Below are 26,817 nucleotides of genomic sequence, written 5' to 3'. Positions count from 1 at the left end.
CACAGATGATGATTATCCCTAAAAAGCCAGTGATGGCTAAGAGTTAACCCAGAATATATCTACAACAGGCCAACATGATGAATCATGTTGATCTCTTGAAGGAGGAAATGGTGTTCTTGAGAGCTGCTGTAATTTGTCTGTGAGAGATGATTTCAACAGGTATTTTTCATTACCCTCGCAGAGTCGACTGCGGCTTTCTCAATAACAGAGGAGGAGTATTCTAGCGTGAGCTGAAACAAGTTTGTCAAGAAATCTCACCCACTCGTCTTTTTTCAAAACATCTGTGAGAAGGACGGTTGAGATAGATCAAATATGGTATGACAAAATGAAAAAAACAAAAAAACAAACAAAAAAAAAAACACGGTACACAATGTGCTGTATGTTCTGTAAATGAAAACATAAAAAATTCAAATAAGGACACACCATTTTATACTGTTATTGCTTGGATGTGATACTAAGTATGAAAACAGAGAGACTGAATGATGAATACTGAAACGGTCTGGCTGTGAAAGTACAGGATGAAAAAAAAAAAGTTCTTTCAGTATCAACCCTTTATTTATTCAGAAAGTTGGGACTAAATACAAATTGAATTCCCAAGTTGTTTTCAGTGTAAATTATCAGCTATCAGCATCACTGAAATATGAAACACATGACTACTTTCAGTGTGACCTGATGAGCAACTGATACCTGTGGGTTAATGACTTGTGGGAGTTTGAATGCCTACGAGGAACCTCTCAGCAACAAAACTCTTTATTCTCCTCAGTGAGTTGGTGAAATAGGAGTGAGGAGTCAATAGGAGTCAATTATCTTGCAGTTCCAGAGGACCTTTTTCATTTTTCTTTTAACATCAGTATCAGTGAATACCCATCAATTCTTGTTCAACACATGCAGGGTCTGGGAGGCCAATCCTACAACCCTAGTTAAAAAATAAAACAATCAAAGCCTACAGTAAATCTGCATCTTTTGATCGGGTCAGTATTCTGTTCATTGTGTGTAGGTCAGATATTTACTGAAAATAAATCTGAGAAATGCTGAAAGTGACCCAGATTCATTCAAAATCTATATTTTGAGTATAAAATGATAATATTGAAAATATTGACAAGGTATCATATTTTGAAACCTTTGATCAACACTCCATATATACTCATCCTAAATTAATTTTAAATGTGAAATAATGCATTTAAATTGAAACACAAAAGTAGAACAGGTAAAAAAATTAAACCTGTTGAAATTTGAGGGTTGTTTGAGGGTTTTAACATTTACTTTGTAAATGTCACAAAACAAAGGAGAAACCTCAACATGATATTTATCACATCTATACAATTTGAGCCCTTTAATAGCTGAGCAGATTCTCTTGGTTTCTTCAAATTTAACTGGACGTTGCACTTTAACAGCACAGAATCAGGATACATTTATTATTATTATTACAATTATTTATAGTACATGATGCAGCAGTTGTTTAGGAAAAATGTGTGTATAAGGCGATAACAATTTCATCTTTTTTTGAACAAGTGTCCTGACCTTATAAAAAGTCACAACTGGTCAAACTGTTCTCACTTTATCTTCTTTCTGCAGTTAACCTTCTGTGAACTCGGTTAATATCCATGGGCTCAATCTCCTCTTTCCCAGGGAAGAATTCAAAGAAAGTCTTTAAACTCTCGTCTACAGCCACTGAATTTTTTACTATATTTTTAAACTTTGTGAGATTTCTGCCCTCGACAATCTTCTTCACACCAACCGAAAAGTCTTGCTGTCGAGTGCATTTGCAGGCGAGGTATTCCTTCAAGAGACCAAACCTTTCCCTCTCAAACCTCTGAATAATGATGCGTTCAATTATATCAGAAAAAGGATGCCCAAACTCTATAACACTTTGGTTTCGACCCCTTGTTTCATTGTATAAATCGCCTCCTGTATGCATTGCAACAGCATTGCCATACTCTTTAAAGACAGGAAAGCTGGAGTTGCCACAATGTAAACAAGACTTATAAGTTAGAAAGTGTTTGCGTTGTTAAACAGTTAGTAATAAGATGAACACAGTCTTGATTACCTCTCCTGCGCCTCTCCACAACTTGACCATGGTTGCCTGTGAAACAGTCAAACAGACTGTCATCCGGATATTCGATAATGCAAATTCCACCACTGTGGCAAACGAATCCACTGTGTGTTAAGAGACCATCAGGCAATGTCTGATCAGCATTGAGCTTTGACAAAGCCCAGTCATTACAACCACCTCCTTGTGGTTTCCCGTTTATTCTCACTTGACAAACAGAGTTACTGAGTTTCATGAGTTTCTTCATTGTTTTCATATCTCTTTATTTTTGCTAGTACAGAAAAGGCCCCAAATCGTCAATAAGCTGGGGTCACGATTCAACTTTGAGCCTTAGTTATCAAACAGTTGTCTCCATGACTGTGAGAAAATTTGCTACAACTGCAAAATAAATAGCACTATGCACACACATGATTTTCTGTATCGTTGTTGGTATGAAGACTGTTCATGCTGTGGTGATCTCTCAGGAAAGGCTTTGTTCAATAAAGCTCAGAACGCAGTTTGGTTTCAATGATAAATGTATTTTTGATTCACAAATTACATGAGTCAAGAAGTCAACACGGTAGTGATGGGATTTCCGTCTCTTTTTAGAGAACCGGCTGTGAAACAAGTGAAACAACACAAAACACTGCAAACCACAACACAATTAAATATAAATTAAAATATGAAAACAAAAAGAAGATGCACATTCTCTGTCACATAGGCCTGCATGAATAAGCTTTCTGAATCCTTTATCATCCGCAACTGAAAATAGTTGTGGATGATTACTATACCTTTCTAATGTGAAGTTGTTGTCCCTGGCTCTCTTTCTCTCTCTTTCCCTCCTGCTCTGTTCCTGTGCTACTGCGAGTGTAACTACCGCCCCTCCCCCCTCTCCCTAGCACAAAGCACACTGCTCGCATGCAGAGTGAAGCGGAAAAAATGTGCGAGAGAGAGGGTGAGAGGAAGATAAAAAAAACCCCATGGCTCCCAATAAGGAGCCGGCTCGCGTCGTTCACTTCAAAGAGTCGGCTCTAAGAGCCGTTTCGTTTGCAACCGACACATCACTAAAACACGGAAAAACTTTTCTTCTCCACCAGCGGTCCCCAAACTCCGGGCCAGGGACCAGTATCCGTCCGTGAGTCGTTTGGTGCTGGGCCATGAGAGTTGAGGCTTGGGTGTGAAATTTATGGTTTTCAGGGATTTTATTGTTAACTCACTTTCCCTGGGTCTTCGTAGTTGTGTGTCTCAATTTGAAAGAAATATTTACATGTTACCATAGCGCCTAGAAAGCATTAAGAGAGAGGACGATGTTACTCTCAATGTTGTCAAAGCATTTTCAGGAGGACGCTGCTAATAAAGTTACACAATTACACAGTGAATTCGTATTTATTATTATATTTACAAAATACCACAGTTTTTGTCTTGGTTGTATTATTCTATTTTGTTGTATTCATCTGTGACACCTTAAAGGCGAGTCTGTGAAAATATTGTCTGAGATTAAACCGGTCTGTGGCGCAAAGAAAGGTTGGGGACCGCTGTTCTACACCATCTGCAATTCAATGTCCTTGATGATGCTAGACAAAAGATAACCGAAATCCATGAGGCTCTGAGGCTGACCCTTAGCATCACGGTAAAGGTATCCTCTTGAATGCATTGCAACAAGATTACCTTCCTCGTTAAACACAGGAGAACCAGAAGAGCCCTGACGAAATTTAGATTTGTATGCCAGTATGTCATTGAGTTCTGGAATTTCTTTTACCACACGATTAACGTAATCATCATTGGAACCTGGATTTTTCCTCCAATTCTCCTCCACAGCCTGTCTGCGGTTCTCAGGACAAACAACTGAACAAACATCTACTTGTTTTACTTCCACATTAGGATGTCCAATAATGAAGATGTTAGAACATTCAGTGTCAGAAACTGACTTAACGTGTGGTAAAAGACCATTGGGCAGTGGCAAACTGTCATTGACCTTTAACAAAGCCCAGTCACGCTTATTATCAAAACCATAGCAAACAACGTCTTCTACAGCTACACAATCACACATAGATTCTTGAATTTCATATGAAAAAGTAACAGTGATGTTATTAGTAAGCTGATCAGTCTTAAAATTATAAGCAGATTTAATAACATGAGCGTTTGTAAGGACAAAATTATCATACAGGAGAAAACCACTTCCACGTGGTTTCCCACCTATTCTCACTAGACAAACAGATTTACTGAGAAGCAAGAATGTATTGGTATGTATTTCATATGGCCATATATTATATATAAACAATTTACGATTATGGCCCAAAAAACTGCCCAATGTCTCTGTGTCACATGTGCCACATGAGACACACTTGGCATATGTGACACAGCACTCTTCAGTAGAGTTGCAGCTGCTGGTAGGCATTATAGCACGTCGACTGCACCAATCCCAAAGCTCCTGGGAACAAAAAATAAACAAGAAAAAAAGAATTATATTTAAGTTATTCCTACACTCAAAAAAATGAAATTGGGTGGTTGCTACATGCACAAGATCCAAACTTGTAACTTGAACTAAATAATTCCATGTTTCTATGGTGAACATAATTAAATCATGTAGCATCTGCATGAAATTCAGCAACTTAATTTGTTCTTGTAGAGATGACATGATACAATCTAGTAAGAGTGGCTGGATCCAGGCAACTGACCACTCTTACTAGATTGTATCATGTTCTTTGTTTTGTTTAATTGACACTAACATGTTTCAGATCATCAAAAATGTTAACATTAGAAAAATAATAGTCAAATAAATGCAAAAAGCAGTTTTTAAATTATTAATTTCTTTCAGTTCATTTATCACTCACCAGTAAGATAATCAGCACCTTAAGTCCAGTGGCTTGGATGCCAGTTTTGGGGGCCAATGTACCTGCAGGAGAAAGGTGAACCAATGAATCAATAATTTCCAATTACTAACACAACCAGTGTACCCAGTGTACTGTGTCTGTTAAAATCAAAAGAACATTCAATATGATTATTTTGACCGCACCTAAATCATGAAAACACGTGATTTTGGTGCATCTATATCTAAGGCAGGTCTCAGAATAACTGAGTTTTCTACAAAGCTTATTTTTTCCAGAAAACAAAAACTATATGGAAAATAAACTGCTTAATATTTCACTCTTCCTACCACGATTTGAGGACTCTCCACGACCATTAGGAATACGCAGACTCTCTTCACAAGATGCACCTTCGTTCATTTCAAGGACTACGGACGGCACCACACTCCCTACGCCTTGTCGCGGTGCCTCTTTTCCGGTCTGTGAAATTTATGCACAACTAGTTCAGAAATTAAGATAATGTCGTTAAGGTATAGAAATGATTTATTCATTATTAATATCCTATAATTTGTTATTATAGGAGGAAATCAGCACCTTAAGTCCAGCAGCTATGACGCCAGCTTTGCGTGCCATCATATCTACAGGAAAAAGGTGAACAAATTAAGTGCAACTACACTCAATAGATAAAAAACAAATATACAACAAAAGATCAAGAAAGTAATCATTTATTTCTAATTACCTTCACTGACTGTCAAAATGTTAAAAGAATAAGCAATGCAGAAGCTCCATTTTGTAGCCAAACTATTTGTAAACCAAGACGTCAAGATTGTTGACGTCTTGGTTTACAAAACATTTTGGCATTGTTGATAAATGAGTTGGTCTGTGTTAGGTATTTTAGTACCATGGTAGCATTTACTGGATATTGTTTTATAGTGACATTATACAGGAAAACTCTGTCATTCAATAAGGCCCCTTTGTTTTAGTTATTTTTCTCTTTGACCCAAGAATTGATGTGTGAGAATCACAGGCTGGTACAAGGTTGAAATACCACAGAGATCACTCCCTCAGCTACATTAGTTTCTTAATCTTTTAGACGCCTGTTGAAGGCCAAATGGTTTGTTTCAGATTTCACTAATGAAAGAACTCTTCGTTTTGTGCCTTGAAAATATGTCGCTGAGATAATCACAATTGTAGCTGAACTAATAAACTACACAAAGGATGCTTCTTCACCCAAGGGCAGGAAGACGCTGCCTTATCTTGGTCTGTACTGGTTTAAACTGATAAATCTGCTGTCTCATGAATTTTACCCTCTATATAAACTGTTGTACTTGTGAATAAAGTTGAGTCACTTTGGGAAGACAACCTGAAGCAGTCTCTGTTTTCTTGTTCTCCCAAGCTGCTCCCGAGCTCGTACTAACACGCTGAATGGCATGCTTGAATATTACTTGAGAATATATTTGACTGTGTTACAGACTAAGGGACATTCTCTGCTGATAGGTGAAGGTACATTCTCTGCTGATAGACGTCCACGCCTCGGAGGAAGCCGATCCACGGAGTAGGCCCTGGAAACCGTTTCCTTCAGTCTGTGTACATTTACACATTTATTTGCATTTCTTTTGTCTTTTCTCAGGAACAAAAGTTGCATCTGCTTATGCATACCTGAAAATAACCAATTATTGACCATGGGCCCGACGCCAGGCCCATTTTACAAGCGCTCTTTAAATGACTTTAACTCCGTCATCATTTACGCTAGAGAGAAAATGCGAATGGTTTTGAAAAGAAGAGAAACTGTGCTTTACGAGAATATTTGCTGTATTAATAACTCCCACAAAGATGTGTGTTAGCTCTCCTGCATGCAGTAATTAAAAGCTTGGCCACAGCTGATTGCGTTGGAGACTTTATTAACAGAAAATTCCACCACAGTTGATACCCTTCTTGATAGGTGGATACAAGCACTAACCCCACGGTGTAAAGGTGCTCTGGATGCCTGTTTTTGTCATGTACTTGGATTGCACTTTGTAAGGCCTCTACCCTAAGACCTGTCCAACTTGGGTGTCCCACCTGAAGGCTAAGCTTCTGCTGATCTAGCTCTTAGGGTCACTGAGGCACCCAACCCCCTGACCATGTCAAGGTGGCAGTCTCTCATGAGGAAAAAAGAAAAATGAGTTGCTGTTTGCCTTTCAAAAAACTCTTAACAAATTCATCCATACCCAAGTTATTTGTTATGGACTTCTCATGGGCCAAGATCGCCAAATTTCTCTTTCTTTTTTGTAACATGGTGCGACGACAAGATGTTAGGACCTATCACACATCATTAACTTTCCCTTTGTGAGCTGCTGGAAGCTGGGGTGGAAAGTGAACAAGCTTTACTAAAATCACTGTGATTACATGAGTAAATTGAAACGGCAAAACTTTTGACTGCAGAGTTGAGATGGATGGATGGATTTAACTAATTCAGGAAAATCCATTGCACATGTCAAACTGGTATGGCTGAATGCCTTATTACTCCCATAAACTAGAGGTGTTTGCAAATGTGAAGTTTATATTAACTCAAAGATTCTGTTTTTCTGGCAGCGCAGAGGCAGTGGCAAAGCCAGGAGTTAAACAGAATATGGAACCAGACCACCACAGAACCACACTAATTTCATCTTTTAACACAGATTTACAGGCTATTCAGAGCCAAGCTACCCCAGAGGAGAAGACCTGATGCATTGACTCATGGGAGGACCTTGTGTCAAAAGGAGGGATGGTACAACAAATACAGCTTACACAAAAAAAGGGATTCCAGATTTACTCGAAAAGTTTTTGCATTTTTTCTATGATTTGTGTAACTAACAATGAAAAGCATACATGGTTGCAGTCTGCACAAGTGTGCAGTTTTAGATGTTTCTTAAGCCCTATGTGTTTTGTGTGTGCCTGTGTTTTGTTCAATTTTGTATGTATTTGTAGTAAAACTAATTATTTAAAAATATCCTTTTCATATCATGAAGGATGCAAGCTGTGCGTGTGAAGTGCAGAGAACAACAAAAGTACATCAGTTTTGAGGGCCAGCTGACCTACAGATCATTTTTGGAATGCGGTGAGTAAAAAACGTCAACATTTCCTGCGTGTTTCATAATGTGAATCAGTCAAGCTTTGGGGATGATGTTATAATAGCTGCTATACCAACTGTTTAGGTTTATTTTGCTCAATTTATTTAATTTCACTTTCTTTGCCTTGTTCTGGTGTTTATTTCAAATGTATAATGCAATTTTATTATGTTCACAGTTGCCAAGTTCAACATCCCGAACATATGGCTTCTCTAAGATACTTGATCCAATTGTGAAAGATATGAAAATCCTGGAGGGGATGGAATCAGGGGCGATTCTAGGATCAGAGCTTTGGGGGTGCTGAGCACCCAGAGAGCTGCCCAGCCAGGCAAGATACACTTTACTCGTCACAATGAGACTTCTTCCCTGTCTCTTTCGGTCCCTGCATCCTCCCTGTCCTCATCGTCTGTTGTCTTCTTCTCTGTTATCAGTCATGATAATTTTACCATCTCTGTGCAAGTCTGCAAATTTCTTTATTAAATCATAAGATTCTTAAATTCATCAAGTCTCTCTGTTCCTGGGTCCTCGTCACAAAACATGACATCACTGTTTTGTACATTTTAACAATTTAATCCCACATTTGTGAAAGAAAAGCAAAACACGTTTTTGAAAAGTCTGTAACAAAACCATCAAATCTGATAAAGGTTATTTAAATGCTGCTAAAGAAGAATGGATTGGAAAAAAAAATACATATCCTAACCTTAATTACTGGGGGAGAATAATGAATGATGCTCATAGTGAGTAAGAAGTAAACTGAGTGCATGTTTTGGACAGAGATTCACTTTTAATGTGTATGTATAATATAATACAGATACATAAAAAACACTCCCAAAACAGAATAAATTATTACAAATAAATTATTACATAATATTAAAAAAAAAGAATATAAAAATGGAGGCAACTTTGCTTGTGGTAGAATGTATACAATGCATGAAAAAATCTTTACTGCAGATACTAATTTTGTGTTGTAAGATTTATGAGTTTCATGCTTTCATAGTGGTACTTGGGAGAGCTTGACATTTTTATCAGGTGGTCCACACTGTAAAAAGTTTGAGAAACACTGATGAGTTAAGTGTATGTGTGCTTTTGGAAAACATTTAAAGCTGCAGTACAGAATCTTTGAAACAAACTTAAAACATTTTTAGAATATAAACAGCACTCTGCTTCTCTTTACAGCTCCTCACTCCACCAGGGCTGTTTTGCACTTTCTGATAGTGTGCAAATGTGATGTATGTACTGCGGCAGTCATACAGACAACTGGACGGTCCAAAAGTTGGCCTACCTATTACTGGCTGAGGTTTTGGTGGCTAAACAACATAAAAATATATAATTAATTTTCATCTCCCCAATCCATTATAATGTTATATGAGTAAAATCAGTTTTTTTTTCTCTGTCAGTTTAACAGTTTCTGTTGTGAAACATAAACATATGAACATAAACATATGAACATAAAGTGTGAATTAGTTTTTTCCTTCTGACTGTAGGAAGGATACACATTGTGAGATCCTTTGAGTGTGCAATTGTGTTGATGTTATGTTCAGTAGTTAGAAAAGAAATCTCCACGTGTTTTTATGTGATTCTTAATTCTTCATTGATGAATCAAAGGATGGAATTGTAATGGCACATTTCTTTATTCTTTGTATTGATCACATATTTTAACCATATCACTTTATTATAGCAAGATCCCTCCTGTAACCAGTTGTATACATGCATGTAGAATATTATCACAAGTGGGCCCCATGTTAATTGCACCTTCACAGAGAGCCCATTGTAAAGTTGAAGACATCCAGGCACCCTGCTCAAGGGAGGTGACTGGTGGTCATGAGAGGGGGTCAAGGATGAGCTGGACAGAATGTATAGGGACATAATGTGCTGTCGAATGGTCTTTGTTTGAGAGTGTCTGTGTGAGTATATAAGATGAGCAACCCCACCCAAATTTCAGAGATCACCCTAGCGTTTGGCTGGGATGTTTCTCTCCACATTGCAATGTGTTTATTAAACCGAATTCAAAAGCTGCTCACGGGGGTGTTTGCAGGTTATTTAAAATGTCCACAACAGCAGACAGAACACACAGCTTGGTGAGGGTACAATGCAACACTGTGATGTAGCATAACTTAAGGAGCAAGGAAGGTGATAAGTAAATAGCATTAGCAGACGATTGCCGTTCTTTTAAGCATACTTTATTGCTGGCATCTCCATTTTACCATAAAACAATCAATCAGGCATGCAAAAATCCCACTTGCTTTATACAGGACTTTGCCCACACCTGACCTCGTTAGTCCCTACCATTGAAACAAATAGGTCAGACCAAACAATACAATTCTAAACAAAGAACAGGAATAAAGTCATGCATGAAACTGACAAACTTATTTACTCAACTAAATGGTTTGTAAAGTAAAACACTGCATACAAAATAACTCAAAAGGCTACTTTAAAGAAAACAAACAATACTATACAAAATGAAAAACCCTCCATTTGGTTAAACCCAGTAATGCAATAATTGACCTCATGACCCTATATAAACAGGAAGTTGTGGGCGGCCCGTCCCATGCACCTGTCTCACATATAGGACCTGAATACACAACATGGACACCATGGTAAGTATAACCAAAGAAACATAATTTACCAGACGACATGTGCCTGTAAACAGAAGAAAATTGACCTGATGGTTAGTAGTGTTTGCTTTAAAACACATGCATGGATGTAAAGGATGTAACTACTACTACCACGAACAAAACCCGGGATAGTGTGTGTTAAGAGAAGTTACACCAGCAATGTCTAAATCAAAGCATTATGGCTGACTGTAAAATAACAGAACACAAAATAACAATATATGCAAGTGACAAATGGCAAATGAATTCTGTCCTAGCCACTTTGTCACAAACACTGACAGAGAGAAACACAGGGCTTAAATACACTGAGGGAAACTGAGGGCATGAGACATAGGAGGGAAACATTAGACCTAACGAAACAAGGGAAGCAAAACTATGAAAGTCTGTCTCATGTCAGTGTCTAAAGTAAAACAGGAAACACGCGACAGGCACAGAAACTATGACATCACAGACATGGGAACAGCAGGAAAACAGAGACATGGAACCAGGCCAGACACACAGACTAAACACAGAACAGAGAGGGCTCAAAATACAGAAACCAAAACAATAATAATCAACACAACAAAACAAGAGAATCAGAATATAACCCACAATACAGAATCAAACCAAAACATAAGAAACTCAAGAACCGTGACAGTATGTTTTTCCCCAGCAACGTGAGTTTAATTCGACACCTCAATGCTATTGAATTTCGCTCCATGCCAAAAGCACAGTGCCAAACATGTGGAGTCAGTTTTCCTCTTCATATTTTTGCCATACAGATCCAGATCGTTTCAGTCCCCTCTGTGCAGTCTAACATGGAAATTTCTCTTGGAGAGGTTGAGTTTTTTTATATTATACTGCTTTTTGAAATGCATACATTAACTTCATGCATGTGAGAAACTTAATAATCAAATGGTTTAATCGACATCAGAAGGTTCCTTGCCCTGTTTTTTTTTTAAATTCAATCCAGAGTTCCTAGAGAGCCATGCGACCACGTGTGGAGAAAGGTAACTGACATTTTGGATGTTTATGTAATTTAGATGTATATGTTACTTCCAGGGCAGCATGGTGGCTAGCACTGTTGCCGCACAGCAAGAAGGTCCTGAGTTCAATTCCACCATCAGGCCGGGGTCTTTCTGTGTGGAGTTTGCATGTTCTCCCCGTGTTTGCGTGGGTTCTCTCCGGGTACTCCGGCTTCCTCCCACTGTCCAAAGACATGCAGCTTGTGGGGATAGGTTAATTGGATAATCCAAATTGCCACTAGGTGTGAATGTGCGAGTGAATGTGAATGGTTGTCTGTCCCTATGTGTTAGCCCTGTGACAGACTGGCGACCTGTCCAGGGTGTACCCCGCCTTTCACCCTATGACAGCTGGGATAGGCTCCAGCGCCCCCTGCGACCCTGAAAAGGAGAAGCGGAAGCGAATGGATGGATGGATGTTACTTCCAATGCTTTTTATGATTTCTATTAGTATTAACGTATGCCTTTTGGTGAAGAATAGAAGATTGTGGCATAGCTGTGTCATGAGCCAAGACCGTGAAAATGAGCTGATCAAAGGGTAAATACTGTACCATTTAAATGCATCAGCTTCATCATACAAACATATTGTTGCCTCGAGGCCACTGTAACCACTTTTGTATGGGCTCAAATTGTGGTCATAAATATTTTGTACTTGTAAATCAAATGTGAAGTAGTGAACTGAGGTTTATAACCTTGTAAACCAAAATATGTGAAAATTGTATGTTTGTGCCAGGGGCGATTCTAGGATTAGAGCTTTGGGGGTGCTGAGCACCCAGAGAGCTGCCCAGTCAGGCAAGAAACTTTACACATCACGATGAGACTTCTTCCCTGTCTCTGTCAGACATTTAAGGATGCAGGCATCTCTGTTATCAGTCATCATAATTTTACCATCTCTGTGCAAGTCTGCAAATTTCTTTATTAAATCATAAGATTCCTAAATTCATCAAGTCTCTCTGTGCCTCGTCTCAAAACATGACATCACTGTTTTGCACATTTTAACACAATTTAATCCCCACATTTGTGAAAGAAAAACAAAACACTGAAAAGTCTGTAACAAAACCATCAAATCTGATAAAGTTTATTTAAATGCTGCAAAAGAAGAATGGATTGGAATAAAAAAAAATTTAAATACATATCCTAACCTTAATTACTGGGGAGGAATAATGAATGATGCTCATAGTGAGTAAAAAGTAAACTGAGTGCATGTTTTGGACAGAGATTCACTTTTAATGTGTATGTATAATGTATAATATAATACAGATACATAAAAAACACTCCCAAAACAGAATAAATTATTACAAAATTATAATAAAATACAAAATATTAAAAAATTAAACTAAAAATGGAGGCAGCTTTGCCTGTGGTAGAATGTATAAAATGTATGAAAAAATCTTTACTGCAGACACTAATTTTACTAATTTAATAATTCTAATTTTGTGTTGTAAGATTTATGAGTTTCATGCTTTCATAGTGGTACTTAGGAGAGCTTAACATTTTTTAATCAGGTGGTACACACTGTAAAAAGTTTGAGAAACTCTGATAAGGTAAGTGTATGTGTGCTTTTGGAAAACATTTAAAGCTGCAGTACAGAATCTTTTGAAACAAGCTTAAAACAGGGAACCAGGGGCCCGTTCTTCGTACCTCGCTAAGTAGGTTAGCTGGATTTGATTGTTGACGATTTCGCGTGATCTTGGATCGTTCGATTCCCCGAAGCTCATCCGGGACTTGCTGCCATAGCAACAGAGCCGTAAGCGTAAACCTGCTCGGGAGCAGGTTTACTTTATGTAAACAGGATTAGATCGCGGCCTCTCAGGTATGTCCGCTTCATTTATACGAAAGCAACAGCGATATTCCACCACTGTTTCACCATAAATAAAAAACATCAATGTAACTAAAGATAATGCAGCACCTGATCCATTTATTGATTTCACACAGATACATACAGGTCATTTCCTAAAAAAGGGAAATGTACTATTAACATTCTATTACATGTATGTGATTATTACAGATGTAATTCATATTTCAGAGTAGTAATTGCAAATTACTTTGTGTAATCAAGATGAGAGACCACGGCTATAAAAGCGAAGGTGGATTTGGGAAGCCTGTCGCAGCCATGTCCTGTCCGTATACGCGAGCCACCCATTGCGGAAGGTGCAAGATTGATAAGGAGAGTCCTCAGAATTCAGCGTATATTGCGGGATAGACAGGATCCTTTAGCTCAGCGCGACAGTGTGCTCATAGAGAGATATCGATTTTCCCGTGAGGGTATTATTCACTTAACCAACTTGTTGATGAGGGGGTGCAGGACCACCACCTGTCTTTTTTTGCTCTGCCCTTTTCTTGGTTGCTGTTATAAACAAACAAACAGATTATTTCAGGGTCTCTTTCCAAGAGACTAAAAGCAATATAAGTGATAAATATTACCATTCTGTAGAATATTCTTATATTTCACTTTTACTTGTTCCCATGTTCTAGTGGGTCCTGTTGTGGCTCTAATGTGTAAGGGGATATAATATAACATATTATAATATAATATACTATAATACTGGATAATATAGTGTAATATAATAAATCTACCCTACCACCTACTGGTGATGGCCAGAGGGGCCGATGGCGCGATATGGCAGCCTGGCTTCTGTCAGTCTGCCCCAGGGCAGCTGTGGCTACAACCGTAGCTGCCTCCACCAGTGTGTGAATGTGAGAGTGACTGAATAGTGGCATTGTAAAGCGCTTTGGGTGCCTTGAAAAGCGCTATATAAATCCACTCCATTATTGTTGTTATTATTAAATTGCTTACTAGTTTAATTTGTCAGCAACTTTCTGCCAGCCCTCTCTCCTTGCTTTTGCAGCCTTTGCAGTGTTCCCTTGCGTTTTAATTAAACTCTGAAACTCCTGAAATCCCTCACTCAAGAGTTCTTGCTCTGCTGCCGAAAAATACCGAGCCGAGCGCGCTCCTTCGACATTTTCGCCGACCAATCAGAGGGTTGCCGATCAATGTTTCTACTATTGATGCGTAGCCCCTTTTACGACACCCAGTGATGTCACATTACTTCATCCAGCTGTACTAATCGTCAACAGCAGGTGTGTTCGGAGAACCGGATTAGCGAGCTCACGGTTAGCGCGATGATTTGGTCTTGGATGTGTCATTTGATCTTGGATGTAGTAAGCGACGTACGAAGAACGGGCCCCAGCGCTCTGTTTGGCACTTTCTGCAAATGTGATGTATGTACTGCGGCAGTCATACAGACAACTGGACGGTCCAAAAGTTGCCCTACCTATTACTGGCTGAGGTTTTAGAAGAGTTGTGGCTGAACTACATAAAAATATCATTAATTTTAATCTCCCCAATCAATGATAATGTCATGTTGGAATGTTGTTAAAGAGGGTCAAAAATGTTTCAACCCAGTTTGTTTAGCAGATTCTGTATAGCAGCTTTAATATAGGGAGAACACAACTTCCTGATTGTGTGAGTAAAATCAGGTTTTTTCCTCTTTGTCAGTTTAACAGTTTCTGTTTTGCCTGTCACTGTTCCCTGTCTGTTTTCTTACCTGGTTCTTACTTTCTCCTCACGTTCCCCTCTTTCCTCTCTCCCTCTTTGGACTGATAATCATACACAAATAGATTGTATTCAATTAAATGAAAAATTACATTAATATAAAAAAAAAAATACTATTAAGATCACTAACAAAAAGTCCTCTCTCAGTGTACTTTCAACCAAAAGGCAAATAACCAAACCACATGTATATCTAATAAAAGATAAATATTGAAACACTGATCCAACATTATTCCTGATTCACGGCTCATTTGATTTTACACTTTTACCTGAATGTGGCTCCTTTTTTTTTTTTTTTGAAAAAACAATTTTACTGATTTTACTACAGAGCAAGACGGATTGTAAGGTAGCAAACATTGTCGGAAAACAAGTTTTCAACACTGCAGGTTACCTGGTGTAATGTTTTTCAGCTAAAAAGAAACATGGTCTGACTCCTAACTATATAAAGAGTAACTGAAGGTTAAATGCAGCTAATATGTCCTGTTTTAAGCCAGGCACTTACACCTCCGCTCAGCTGTTGGAGGGGTGCTTTACTGAACTAAAGGTCCTGGAAAGGTAATATAGGTTGAAGCTGGATGATCTCTATGTAAATATCCCATAGGGGTCATACAAGCTAGGTCCCTTAACCTGCGGTAGCTGTTGAAAGGATAAAGTTGTGGTATACCAGTGGACAGAAATACCATTATTACTTTAGGATTAGTTTAACACAAAGTCAGGGCTGACCAGGGACCATTGCTGTGAGTCACAGTGCGCAGCATAAAGGTCCTTTCACATCAGACACAGCATGTGCTGCTAATGCTAACTAAAAGCCAAGGATCCAGAACTTGTTGCGCTGGCTGCTGACTATGGGCTCAAAATGTGGTCATAAATATTTTGTACTTGTAAATCAGTTTTGTATTTGTAAAAAGAATTTGTGTGTGGACTTAGCCAAAAAATACGTGTGAAACTCTGCACTCAAGTTACAAGTACGAATTTTGACCCTATTTTTCTTTCTTTCATCTAATTGGTCAATGTCATTTCAATCACAAATTTAACAAGAACAGATGGGTTTGGCTATTGGAAGGGTGCTTTATGGAGCTTCAGGTCCTGAGGGAATAAATGGCTTTTTACATGCCAGCCCAGCGTTTTCCTTCATCACCACGAAGGAAAACAGTGTGTGGTGGTCCGAGTTTGGTGATTTTTGTGTCACAGGGTTATGTGCTTAATACAGGGACTTCCAGAGCCTTTTCAACAATGCTGTGGCATTGTTGTGGAAATGACACAGTCTTCACTAGTGGGGATAGTTACAAAGCTTTCTTCGTTATGAATTTGCAATACATGTTTTTATTGAACATTTGAAGATAAAAACCCAGAAACTCTTGTAGAGGACATAAAGATAGAAACGACAAGGAGCAGGTGCATCTAGTACAGGTAGAGCTGCCGCAAAAACCCGCAGAGCTCAGCAGCCAGCGCAACAAATTCTGGATCCTTGGCTTTTAGTTAGCATTAGCAGCACATCCTGCGTCCGATGTGAAAGGACTCTTATGCTGCGCACTGTGACTCACAGCAATGGTCCCGGGTCAGCCATGACTTTGTGTTAAACTAATGCTAAAGTAATAATGGTATTTCTAACCACTGATATACCACAACTTTATCCTTTCAAAAGCTACTTAAAGTTAGGGGACCTAGCTGCTATCGGATATTTATATAGAGATCCTCCAGCTTCAAACTGTATTATCCTTCAAGGACCTGGGCCCTATTTCAGGAAGCTGGTTTAGTGCAAACTCTGAGTAAATATACCCTGAGTTAACGAAAACTCTGGGTTTTCGGTTTCACAAAGCGAGTTTAGATTAATCCTGAGTGAGTTACTATGACGACACACTCCGTGAAGCTAACCTGCCCCCTAGCAGGTTTACTTCAACTAACCCTGACGTTCTCCGCCTCTGTGTCGGAAACCTGACTGTAGGAAGTGTCAGACATGGCGTGCCCCTTCCTTGAAGAGCCAGTAGATGTTGAAGCCCAAATTCTCTGCAGAGCTCTCCGCCGGGAGAGAGTGATCAGAGCGCGTTTGGACATTTTATCATTTCCTGATGATTTTCTGTGTGAACGTCACCGTTTGTCAGCACAATCTATAATTTATTTGAATAACATCCTCAGGCCTAATATTGCTCATGTGACACATCGCGGACATTCTCTCAGTTCTGTACATATTATTTGTATTGCACTTTGTTTTTTTGCAAACGGGAGCTTTCTGTATAATATTGGTGACGCTGAGCACGTTTCCAAGGCTACCGTCTGTCGGGCAATCAGGAATGTTACAGTTGCACTGAAACGTCTCCTGTACTCGTTTGTGGTGTTCCCATTATCACAAATGTGGAAGCCAACTGCTCAGCCTCTGTGAGTGGTGGTGGTGGAGGACCCCCACCTGTTTTTCGGGCCTCCGCTTTTTTTCTGTTGGCTATAACGGGTCACATTTGAGCATACAGAGTAAGCAAATATGTACTTGTAATGTGCTCAGATAATTTTAATAAGTGCTTACAGAAAGAAAATTAATGTAGCCTCTAACTGCAATTGATTTACATCGGACAAACAGACCAAGCACTATGGCTCATAATACAATTACACCTTACCTGTTTGGACTATATTTTTATATTTCATTTTTACTTGCTGCCAGGAACGTTTGGGGCCTGTTGGGTTGCACCTGCGCTCACATCATGTCACAAAATAAAATGTATAAAATAAAAAATAAAATAACGTGTTAAATGGGTGGAAATCCCTAGATCAATGTTTAAATTAACACTCACGCATTGACTCTGTCGGCTATGTTTTGCCATGCATGCTCCCTTTCTTTTGCAGCTGAGGCTGTGTTACTTTTTTTCTGCAAAATTTGCATGTTATCGGCATATGCTGCCATCAGAATTTCGGCCTCAAGCGCTGTAAGATACATTGACCGCGCCTTCTTTCCCTCCGTCTCCATGGTGACTCGCTTAATCTGTGCTCCGCTTATCAGGGCTTTATGTATCCTCGTGCGCGCGCTTAACTTGGGGTTAAAGCAACTCCGCGTTGATTGAACTAATTGTTATCAGCCTTTCTGAAACCGAATATTCCGAGTTGGACAGTTCAGGGTTACTCAACCCTGAGTATCGTTTTTCACTCTGAGTTTTCTAAACCGGCTTCCTGAAATAGGGCCCTGCAGTTCAAAAAAGCGCCCCTCCGATAGCCAAACCCATCTGTTCTCTGATTGGTTAAATTTGTGATTGACATGACATTGACCAATCAGATGAAAGGAAGAAAAATAGGGTCAAAATTTGGACTTGTAACTTGAGTGCAGAGTTTTACATGTATTTTTTGGCTAAGTCCACACACAAGTCTTTTTTACATGCACAAATTCTTTTTACACATACAAATCCTGATTTTTTTTTTTAAGTACAAAACTGATTTACAAGTACAAAATATTTATGACCACAATTTGAGCCCATACCAATCTCCAGACGGGAAAGATTCTGGATACCAGAAACCTTAGGAATTTGAGCTTTGTCTTTATCCAAATTGCTAAACTGTGCAAACAAACCAACCGGCAGCTTTTCTAAATCACCTTGTTGGTTTTCCAGAGTCATATTTCCACAGAGATCAGGGACCTATTTCAGGAAGCCGGTTTAGAAAACTCAGAGTGAAAAACGATACTCAGGGTTGAGTAACCCCGAACTGTCCAACTCGGAATATTCGGTTTCAGAAAGGCTGATAACAATTAGTTCAATCAACGCGGAGTTGCTTTAACCCCAAATTAAGCGCGCGCACGAGGATACATAAAGCCCTGATTAGTGGAGCACAGATTAAGCGAGTCACCATGGAGACGGAGGGAAAGAAGGCGCGGTCAATGTATCTTACAGCGCTTGAGGCCGAAATTCTGATGGCAGCATATGCCGATAACATGCAAATTTTGCAGAAAAAAAGTAACACAGCCTCAGCTGCAAAAGAAAGGGAGCATGCATGGCAAAACATAGCCGACAGAGTCAATGCGTGAGTGTTAATTTAAACATTGATCTAGGGATTATCACCCATTTAACACGTTATTTTATTATATTTTATTTTATACATTTTATTTCGTGATGTGATGTGAGCGCAGGTGCAACCCAACAGGCCCCAAACGTTCCCGGCAGCAAGTAAAAATGAAATATAAAAATATAGTCCAAACAGGTAAGGTGTAATTGTATTATGAGCCATAGTGCTTGGTCTGTTTGTCCTATGTAAATCAATTGCAGTTAGAGGCTACATTAATTTTCTTTCTGTAAGCACTTATTGAAATTATCTGAGCACATTACAAGTACATATTTGCTTACTCTGTATGCTCAAATGTGACCCGTTATAGCCAACAGAAAAAAAGCGGAGGCCTGAAAAACAGGTGGGGGTCCTCCACCACCACCACTCACAGAGGCTGAGCAGTTGGCTTCCACATTTGTGATCATGTTGGCAGCATCACATATGATCTTCACAGTGCAGAGAACACAAATTAGCATCCATTACTATAATGAAATAATTTGTTAGTTTGAAATGCTACAGGGAACTATGTACCTGTACATTAATGCTGTGGAAAGACTTCCTGTTCACATATTCTCCTTCATTTACTGAAGGAGCAATGATTGGAATGTGAGTGCCATCTGTACAGCCAATCACGCCTGGGAACCCTGAAAATAAATGTAAAATTTAAGTAGTAGTTCAAGTATCACCACATCATGAATTAAGTTTTGTTCATCCTGATACCTGCAATTTTGTGGAATCCCTCTTTGATGAATCTTGTGGGTCTATGACCGGGGAACACCACAAACGAGTACAGGAGACGTTTCAGTGCAACTGTAACATTCCTGACTGCCCGACAGACGGTAGCCTTGGAAACGTGCTCAGCGTCACCAATATTATACAGAAAGCTCCCGTTTGCAAAAAACCGAAGTGCAATACAAATAATATGTACAGAACTGAGAGAATGTCCGCGATGTGTCACATGAGCAATATTAGGCCTGAGGATGTTATTCAAATAAATTATAGATTGTGCTGAAAAACGGTAACGTTCACACAGGAAATCATCAGGAAATGATAAAATGTCCAAACGCGCTCTGATCACTCTCTCCCGGCGGAGAGCTCTGCGGAGAATTTGGGCTTCAACATCTACTGGCTCTTCAAGGAAGGGGCACGCCATGTCTGACACTTCCTACAGTCAGGTTTCCAACACAGAGGCGGAGAACGTCAGGGTTAGTAGAAGTAAACCTGCTAGGGGGCAGGTTAGCTTCACGGAGTGTGTCGTCATAGTAACTCACTCAGAATTAATCTAAACTCGCTTTGTGAAACCGAAAACCCAGAGTTTTCGTTAACTCAGGGTATACTTACTCGGAGTTTGCACTAAACCGGCTTCCTGAAATAGGGCCCAGGTCTCATTTCGACTGTGTTAGTCTGTTGTGAAAACGTCTCACTCCCACCAGTCTGAGATTCACTCTGCAGCACATAAACGTCATCAAGACTGCCAAGGTGACTTGCTGGTGGATCGGACTTGTCGAGGAATGTGATCTTGAAAGTTTCACCATCGTGATCGTCGACTAAAATGCACACCTGTTTCTACTTCAGTGCTTATGTTATAGAGCACACAGTTCTTAGTGAATACTGTACTGACCTTTAATTATAGTTAAAAACAAATTAAAACAATAATGTGGACTTGCATGATTGCCAAGCAAAAAACAAGGAAACACCAAAAGCTAGCAGCTAAATTGTTAAAACAACAAGTAGGAGTAACAAGTGCACACCAAACACACTCGATGGGAGACGAGGCACTCTGCCTAGGACCCTTCTCTCCAGGACCCTTCTCTCCATCTGGCATAAAGGATTGTACCTAAAACAGGAAAAGAAAACAAACCCAAACAAAACCCAAAACGCACTCAGGCAAAAATCACAGTAGCCCCAATGAGGGCGATTATCGCAATAACAAACAAAAAATCACGCACACCAACGTACGTACGCACGCGTGTACACGCACGAGCCGGCCAAGGATAAGCAGCAGAAAATCGAACAAACGTAAAGCACTGCTGTTAATTTCGACATAAATGAAGACAAAACTAAACACCAGTGACGTTTGTAGGGTTAATGAAGTTGGACAAGCTGGTAAATAATGTGCTACGTGGTGGCTAGAAACAGAGCTGCAATCGCATGGCAGGAAAAAGATGCTGTAAACGGACCAAACCATAGTCAGGAGAGCAGATGGGAGAGCATCAATCCATAAAACGAGTTTAGTCAGTTTAACATACTGCTACATGGGATGGGCTATAGTTGCTTTAAAACGTGCTGCCGATGAATTGTGCTTTAAAAAAAAAGAAAAACAGCAACAATATTAAAAAAAACAAACAAAAATGAGAGGCCGACAGTGATCACCGTTCTTTAAGAAGAAAAAGCCTCAAGAAAAAGGCACTTGGGGCACCCATCAGGAAAAGGGCGGGTGCTCAATTTTTATTCGAGGTTAGTAGAATCTATAGTTTTTCACTGGTAGTTAATGCTTAGATGCTCACACTGATTAGAAACCTGCTGACATATCAGTATATGTGTAGGGACAGCTGTATACACGATCACGGGCGCCTGATATTAGTCACAAATTTGACAAGCTGAACGCATTGTGTACTGTACAGGAGACACGGCACAAGACTGATTGACTATGGGCTCAAAATGTGGTCATAAGTATTTTGTACTTGTAAATCATTTTTGTATGTGTAAAATTTGTGCGTGCGCAAAAAAGATTTGTATGTGTAAAAAAAGATTTGTGTGTGGACTTAGCCAAAAAAGACCCTGCAAGTTACAAGTACGAATTTTGACCCTATTTTTCTTCCTTTCATCTGATTGGTCAATGTCATGTCAATCACAAATGTAACAATCCAATCAGAGAACAGATGGGTTTGGCTGTCGGAGGGGCACTTTTTTGAACTGCAGGTCCTTGAAGGATAATACAGTTTGAAGCTGGAAGATCTCTATATAAATATCCGATAGCAGCTAGGTCCCCTAACTTTCAGTAGCTGTTGAAAGGATAAAGTTGTGGTATATCAGTGGTTAGAAATACCATTATTACTTTAGGATTAGTTTAACACAAAGTCATGGCTGACCCGGGACCATTGCTGTGAGTCACAGTGCGCAGCATAAGAGTCCTTTCACATCGGACGCAGGATGTGCTGCTAATGCTAACTGCTAACTAAAAGCAAAGGATCCAGAATTTGTTGCGCTGGCTACTGGGCTCTGTGGGTTTTTGCAGCAGCTCTACCTGTACTAGATGCACCTGCTCCTTGTCATTTCTATCTCTGACTTTATGTCCTCTACAAGAATTTTTATTTTTTTTTGCTGGTTCTTCAAATGTTCAATAAAAACATGTATGCTAATTCATAACTAAGAAAGCTTTGTAATGAAGACTGTCACTTCCAAAACACTGCCCTGCCCCCGTGGAAGTCCCTGTATTAAACACGTAGACCTGTGACACAAAAATCTCCAAACTCGGACGACCACAGACTGTTTTCCTTCGTGGTGATGAAGGAAAATGCTGGGTTGGCATGTAAAAGGGCATTTATTCCCTTCAAAGACCTGCAGTTCAAAAAAAGCGCCCCTCCGACAGCCAAACCCATCTGTTCTCTGATTGGATTGTTACATTTGTGATTGACATGACATTGACCAATCAGATGAAAGGAAGAAAAAAATAGGGTCAAAATTCGTACTTGTAACTTGCAGGGTCTTTTTTGGCTCAGTCCACACACAAATCTCCCCCCCCCCGCCCCGCCTCCCCCCCCCACACACACAAAAATCTCCCCCCCCCCCACACACACACACACAAATCTCCCCCCCCCACACACACAAATTCTTTTTACACATACAAATCCTGATTTACAAGTACAAAATATTTATGACCACATTTAGAGCCCACAATTGACAATCAAGACGCAGAACGCGCACACAATGCGCTGTAAAACAGAAAAATATATACAAAATTGCACAAAAAAAATAAATCCGCGAAACAGCGTGGCCCCGAAAGGTGAACCGCGTTATAGCGAGGAACCACTGCACACCAAATTAATGTTTTTTAGGCTAATGCTTTCTCAAGGTGGAAAACGATCACGCTAACAATATCAACTGGTGTCAAGTAGGGCTGCCACAAACGATTATTTTGATAGTCGACTAGTCACCGATTATTTTTGCGATTAGTCAACTAATCAGATCATCATCCATTGGACGCAAAACTACAGCTTATTGCACCAGCAGCATCTGCTCTTATATAACTATCATTAGCTTACAGCTTTAAGTGTTTAAGGTCTGTGCTAACTAAAAATAAAGACAAGATGATAGTTTATTAAATTTTAATGAAATTTGCAGATTGTTTCGGTGAAGTTTAATAAACTCCTTGCTATCTAAAATATAACAGGACACTGGAGTATATTCTGGAGCATCTCACACTTCTGATAATCAGTTGTCTGCTTGACGTTTATTCAGCTGTGTAAAAACTATAACTTTAATCTCAGACAAACTGATTTACTCAGGAACAAATAAAATACTAAAAAAAAAAGCCAAACAATAACATTTTAAGTTATCTAAGTGACTCATATATATTTAACCTGAGTAGCAAAAGACGGCGGTGGGTTTGAAAACGATTTGCGGGGAGTCCGGTGTTCTCACGGCGCTAGTGAGCCTAGCCCCCGGCTCGCTAACGAGCTAGTGGGTAACAGATGTCTCCGAAAACGTCGGAGCGCTTTTGAAAATATGTGGTGTCCTGATAAACTGAGCAGATATTTGAGGTTTACACAGCTACATTCTCGCCTGAAAATATGTTAAACGTTTATTTTGTGACCCAGAAAGAATAATAAGAGTAACATTAAAACTAACCAGCTGCCGCCATTGTTGGAAACTGCGCTATGAATTCTGGGACACAGCTGCTTCTTCTTCTTCTTCGGGGTTTAACGGTAGCTGACATCCTTGTACATGCAATGCTGCCATCTTCTGTTTCAGTCCGTTATTACACTCTTAAATCCTGCCACTTATTCCTGCGTCTTTTGTGATCTTACAAAGCTTCAAACGACGCGTCGACTATTAAATCAGTCGTCGACGATTTTGATAGTCGACGTAATCGTGACTAGTCGACAAATCGTGGCAGCCCTAGTGTCAAGCCAGCCTTCAATTCGAGACTTGCAGTCAAGCCAGCCTCTAGTTTGTTTTACGTTCCCTGTGTATTCAAAGTATTACGGGAATGGATGTGGAAACCGGATTTCAAAATAAAAGCCAACTTCGAGTGAATTAACAGATATGTTAAGAAAATAATAACATAATTTAGGCTTCTTTTTTTCCCCCTTTTTTTACAAACTCTAATGTTAGATCTATATGACACAGCCTTGTACCCTAATTGTGCCCTGTCACTATCAAGGCCATCTTATTTTGGATTTCAAAGTAAAAGCCCTGTGAATCTTCATTTTTGAACTACTCTTTCAATGACTTCATAATGCTCTTAAAAGCAAAAGTCGTATTTCCAAATACTATTTGAATTTTATATCAACACTTTCCAACCACAGTCTTTTTCACAGTAATACCATATCAATATCAAGTCAGTCTGATTTTGCCTTTCATAGTAATGGCCCTTTGAAATTGCCGATATTTGACTTAATCTTCTAACGATTCAAAATGATAGATCAACAGTATACAACCTCACGATGTTACCATGTCAATTTCAAGTCATTCTGATTTTGCTTTCCAAAATAAAAGCCTTTTCAAATTGCCCATATACGACCTACTCTTTTAACGATTTCAAAACGCTTTAAAAATGAAAATTGCTGTTTCCACAGGATGAATCCATGTTAGATCAAAAGTGTACAACCACACCATGGTACTATGTCAATTTCAAGTCATTCTGATGTTGCCTTCCAAAATAAAAGCCTTTTCAAATTGCCCATATACGACCTACTCTTTTAACAATTTCAAAACGCTCTAAAAATGAAAATTGCTGTTTCCACAGGACGAATCCATGTTAGATCAAAAGTGTAAAACCACACCATGGTACTATGTCAATTTCAAGTTATTCTGATTTTGCCTTCCAAAATAAAGGCCTGTTGAAAATGCCCATAACTTACCTAACTTTCAGTGATTTCACAATGCTCTAAAAAGGAAATTTTCTGTTTCCACAGAATAATTTCACTTTAGATCAACAGCATACAACCTCACGATGTTACCATGTCATGTATACTGTTGATCTAAAGTGAAATTATCCTGTGGAAAGAGCAATTTTCATTTTTAGAGCATTGTGAAATCACTGAAAGTTAGGTAAGTTATGGGCATTTTCAACAGGCCTTTATTTTGGAAGGCAAAATCAGAATGACTTGAAATTGACATGGTAACATCGTGAGGTTGTATACTGTTGCTCTAAGGTGAAATTATCCTGTGGAAAGAGCAATTTTCATTTTTAGAGCATTGTGAAATCACTGAAAGTTAGGTAAGTTATGGGCATTTTCAACAGGCCTTTATTTTGGAAGGCAAAATCAGAATGACTTGAAATTGACATGGTAACATCGTGAGGTTGTATACTGTTGATCTAAAGTGAAATTATCCTGTGGAAAGAGCAATTTTCATTTTTAGAGCATTCTGAAATCTTTAAAAGAGTAGGTCGTATCTTGGTAATTTGAAAAGTCTTTTATTTTGGAAGGCAAAATCAGACTGATTTGATATTGATATGGTATCACTGTGGGGTTGTATACTATTGATCTAAAGTGGAATTATGCTGTGGAAACAGCAATTTTCCATTTTAGAGCATTTTGAATTCGCTACAAGAGTATGTCATATATGGGCAATTTGAAAAGGCTTTTTTTATTTTGAAAAGCAAAATCAGAATGTCTTGCTATTGATATGGTATCACTGTGGGGCTGTATACTGTTGATCTAAAGTGGAATTACCCTGTGGAAACAGGAATTTTACTTTTTAGAGCATTTTGAAATCACTGAAAGGTAGGTCAATTATGGACAATTTGAAAAGTATTTTATTTTGGAAGGCATAATCAGAATGACTTGATATTGATATGGTATCGCTGTGGGTCTGTATACTGTTGATCTAAAGTGGAATTACCCTGTGGAAACAAGAATTTTTCATTTTAGAGCATTTTGAATCGTTAGAAGATTAAGTCAAATATCGGCAATTTCAAAGGGCCATTACTATGAAAGGCAAAATCAGACTGACTTGATATTGATATGGTATTACTGTGAAAAAGACTGTGGTTGGAAAGTGTTGATATAAAATTCAAATAGTATTTGGAAATACGACTTTTGCTTTTAAGAGCATTATGAAGTCATTGAAAGAGTAGTTCAAAAATGAAGATTCACAGGGCTTTTACTTTGAAATCCAAAATAAGATGGCCTTGATAGTGACAGGGCACAATTAGGGTACAAGGCTGTGTCATATAGATCTAACATTAGAGTTTGTAAAAAAAAAAGAAGCCTAAATTATATGTTATTATTTTCTTAACATATCTGTTAATTCACTCGAAGTTGGCTTTTATTTTGAAATCCGGTTTCCACATCCATTCCCGTAATACTTTGAATACACAGGGAACGTAAAACAAACTGGAGGCTGGCTTGACTGCAAGTCTCGAATTGGGGGCTGGCTTGACACCAGTCAATATCAGCGGTAGATCGGCACTAAATGCCCAAAAGTTATAAAAACCTAATCCCGGCGACCCGAGCACCTATTATGAAGCCAAAGCT

General features: G+C 39.0%; 1 protein-coding gene across 1 annotated transcript; it reads right to left on the bottom strand.

Moving 5' to 3' along the window:
• Positions 1-1,558: 1,558 nt before the first annotated feature.
• On the bottom strand, positions 1,559-2,297 carry LOC146565929 (uncharacterized). The gene is given in 2 exon segments (XM_085290182.1): positions 1,559-2,015; positions 2,017-2,297. Coding segments are annotated over 2 exon segments (738 nt in total).
• Positions 2,298-26,817: the final 24,520 nt, after the last annotated feature.

Source organism: Mchenga conophoros, linkage group LG10, assembly GCF_057382185.1.
Source record: "Mchenga conophoros isolate Kocher_MC1m ecotype Shallow Benthic linkage group LG10, M_conophoros_male_GT1.1, whole genome shotgun sequence".
NCBI classification, from domain to species: Eukaryota; Metazoa; Chordata; class Actinopteri; order Cichliformes; family Cichlidae; genus Mchenga; species Mchenga conophoros.
Note: the sequence above shows the minus strand (reverse complement) of the source record. Positions and strands in the feature narration are given on the sequence as shown.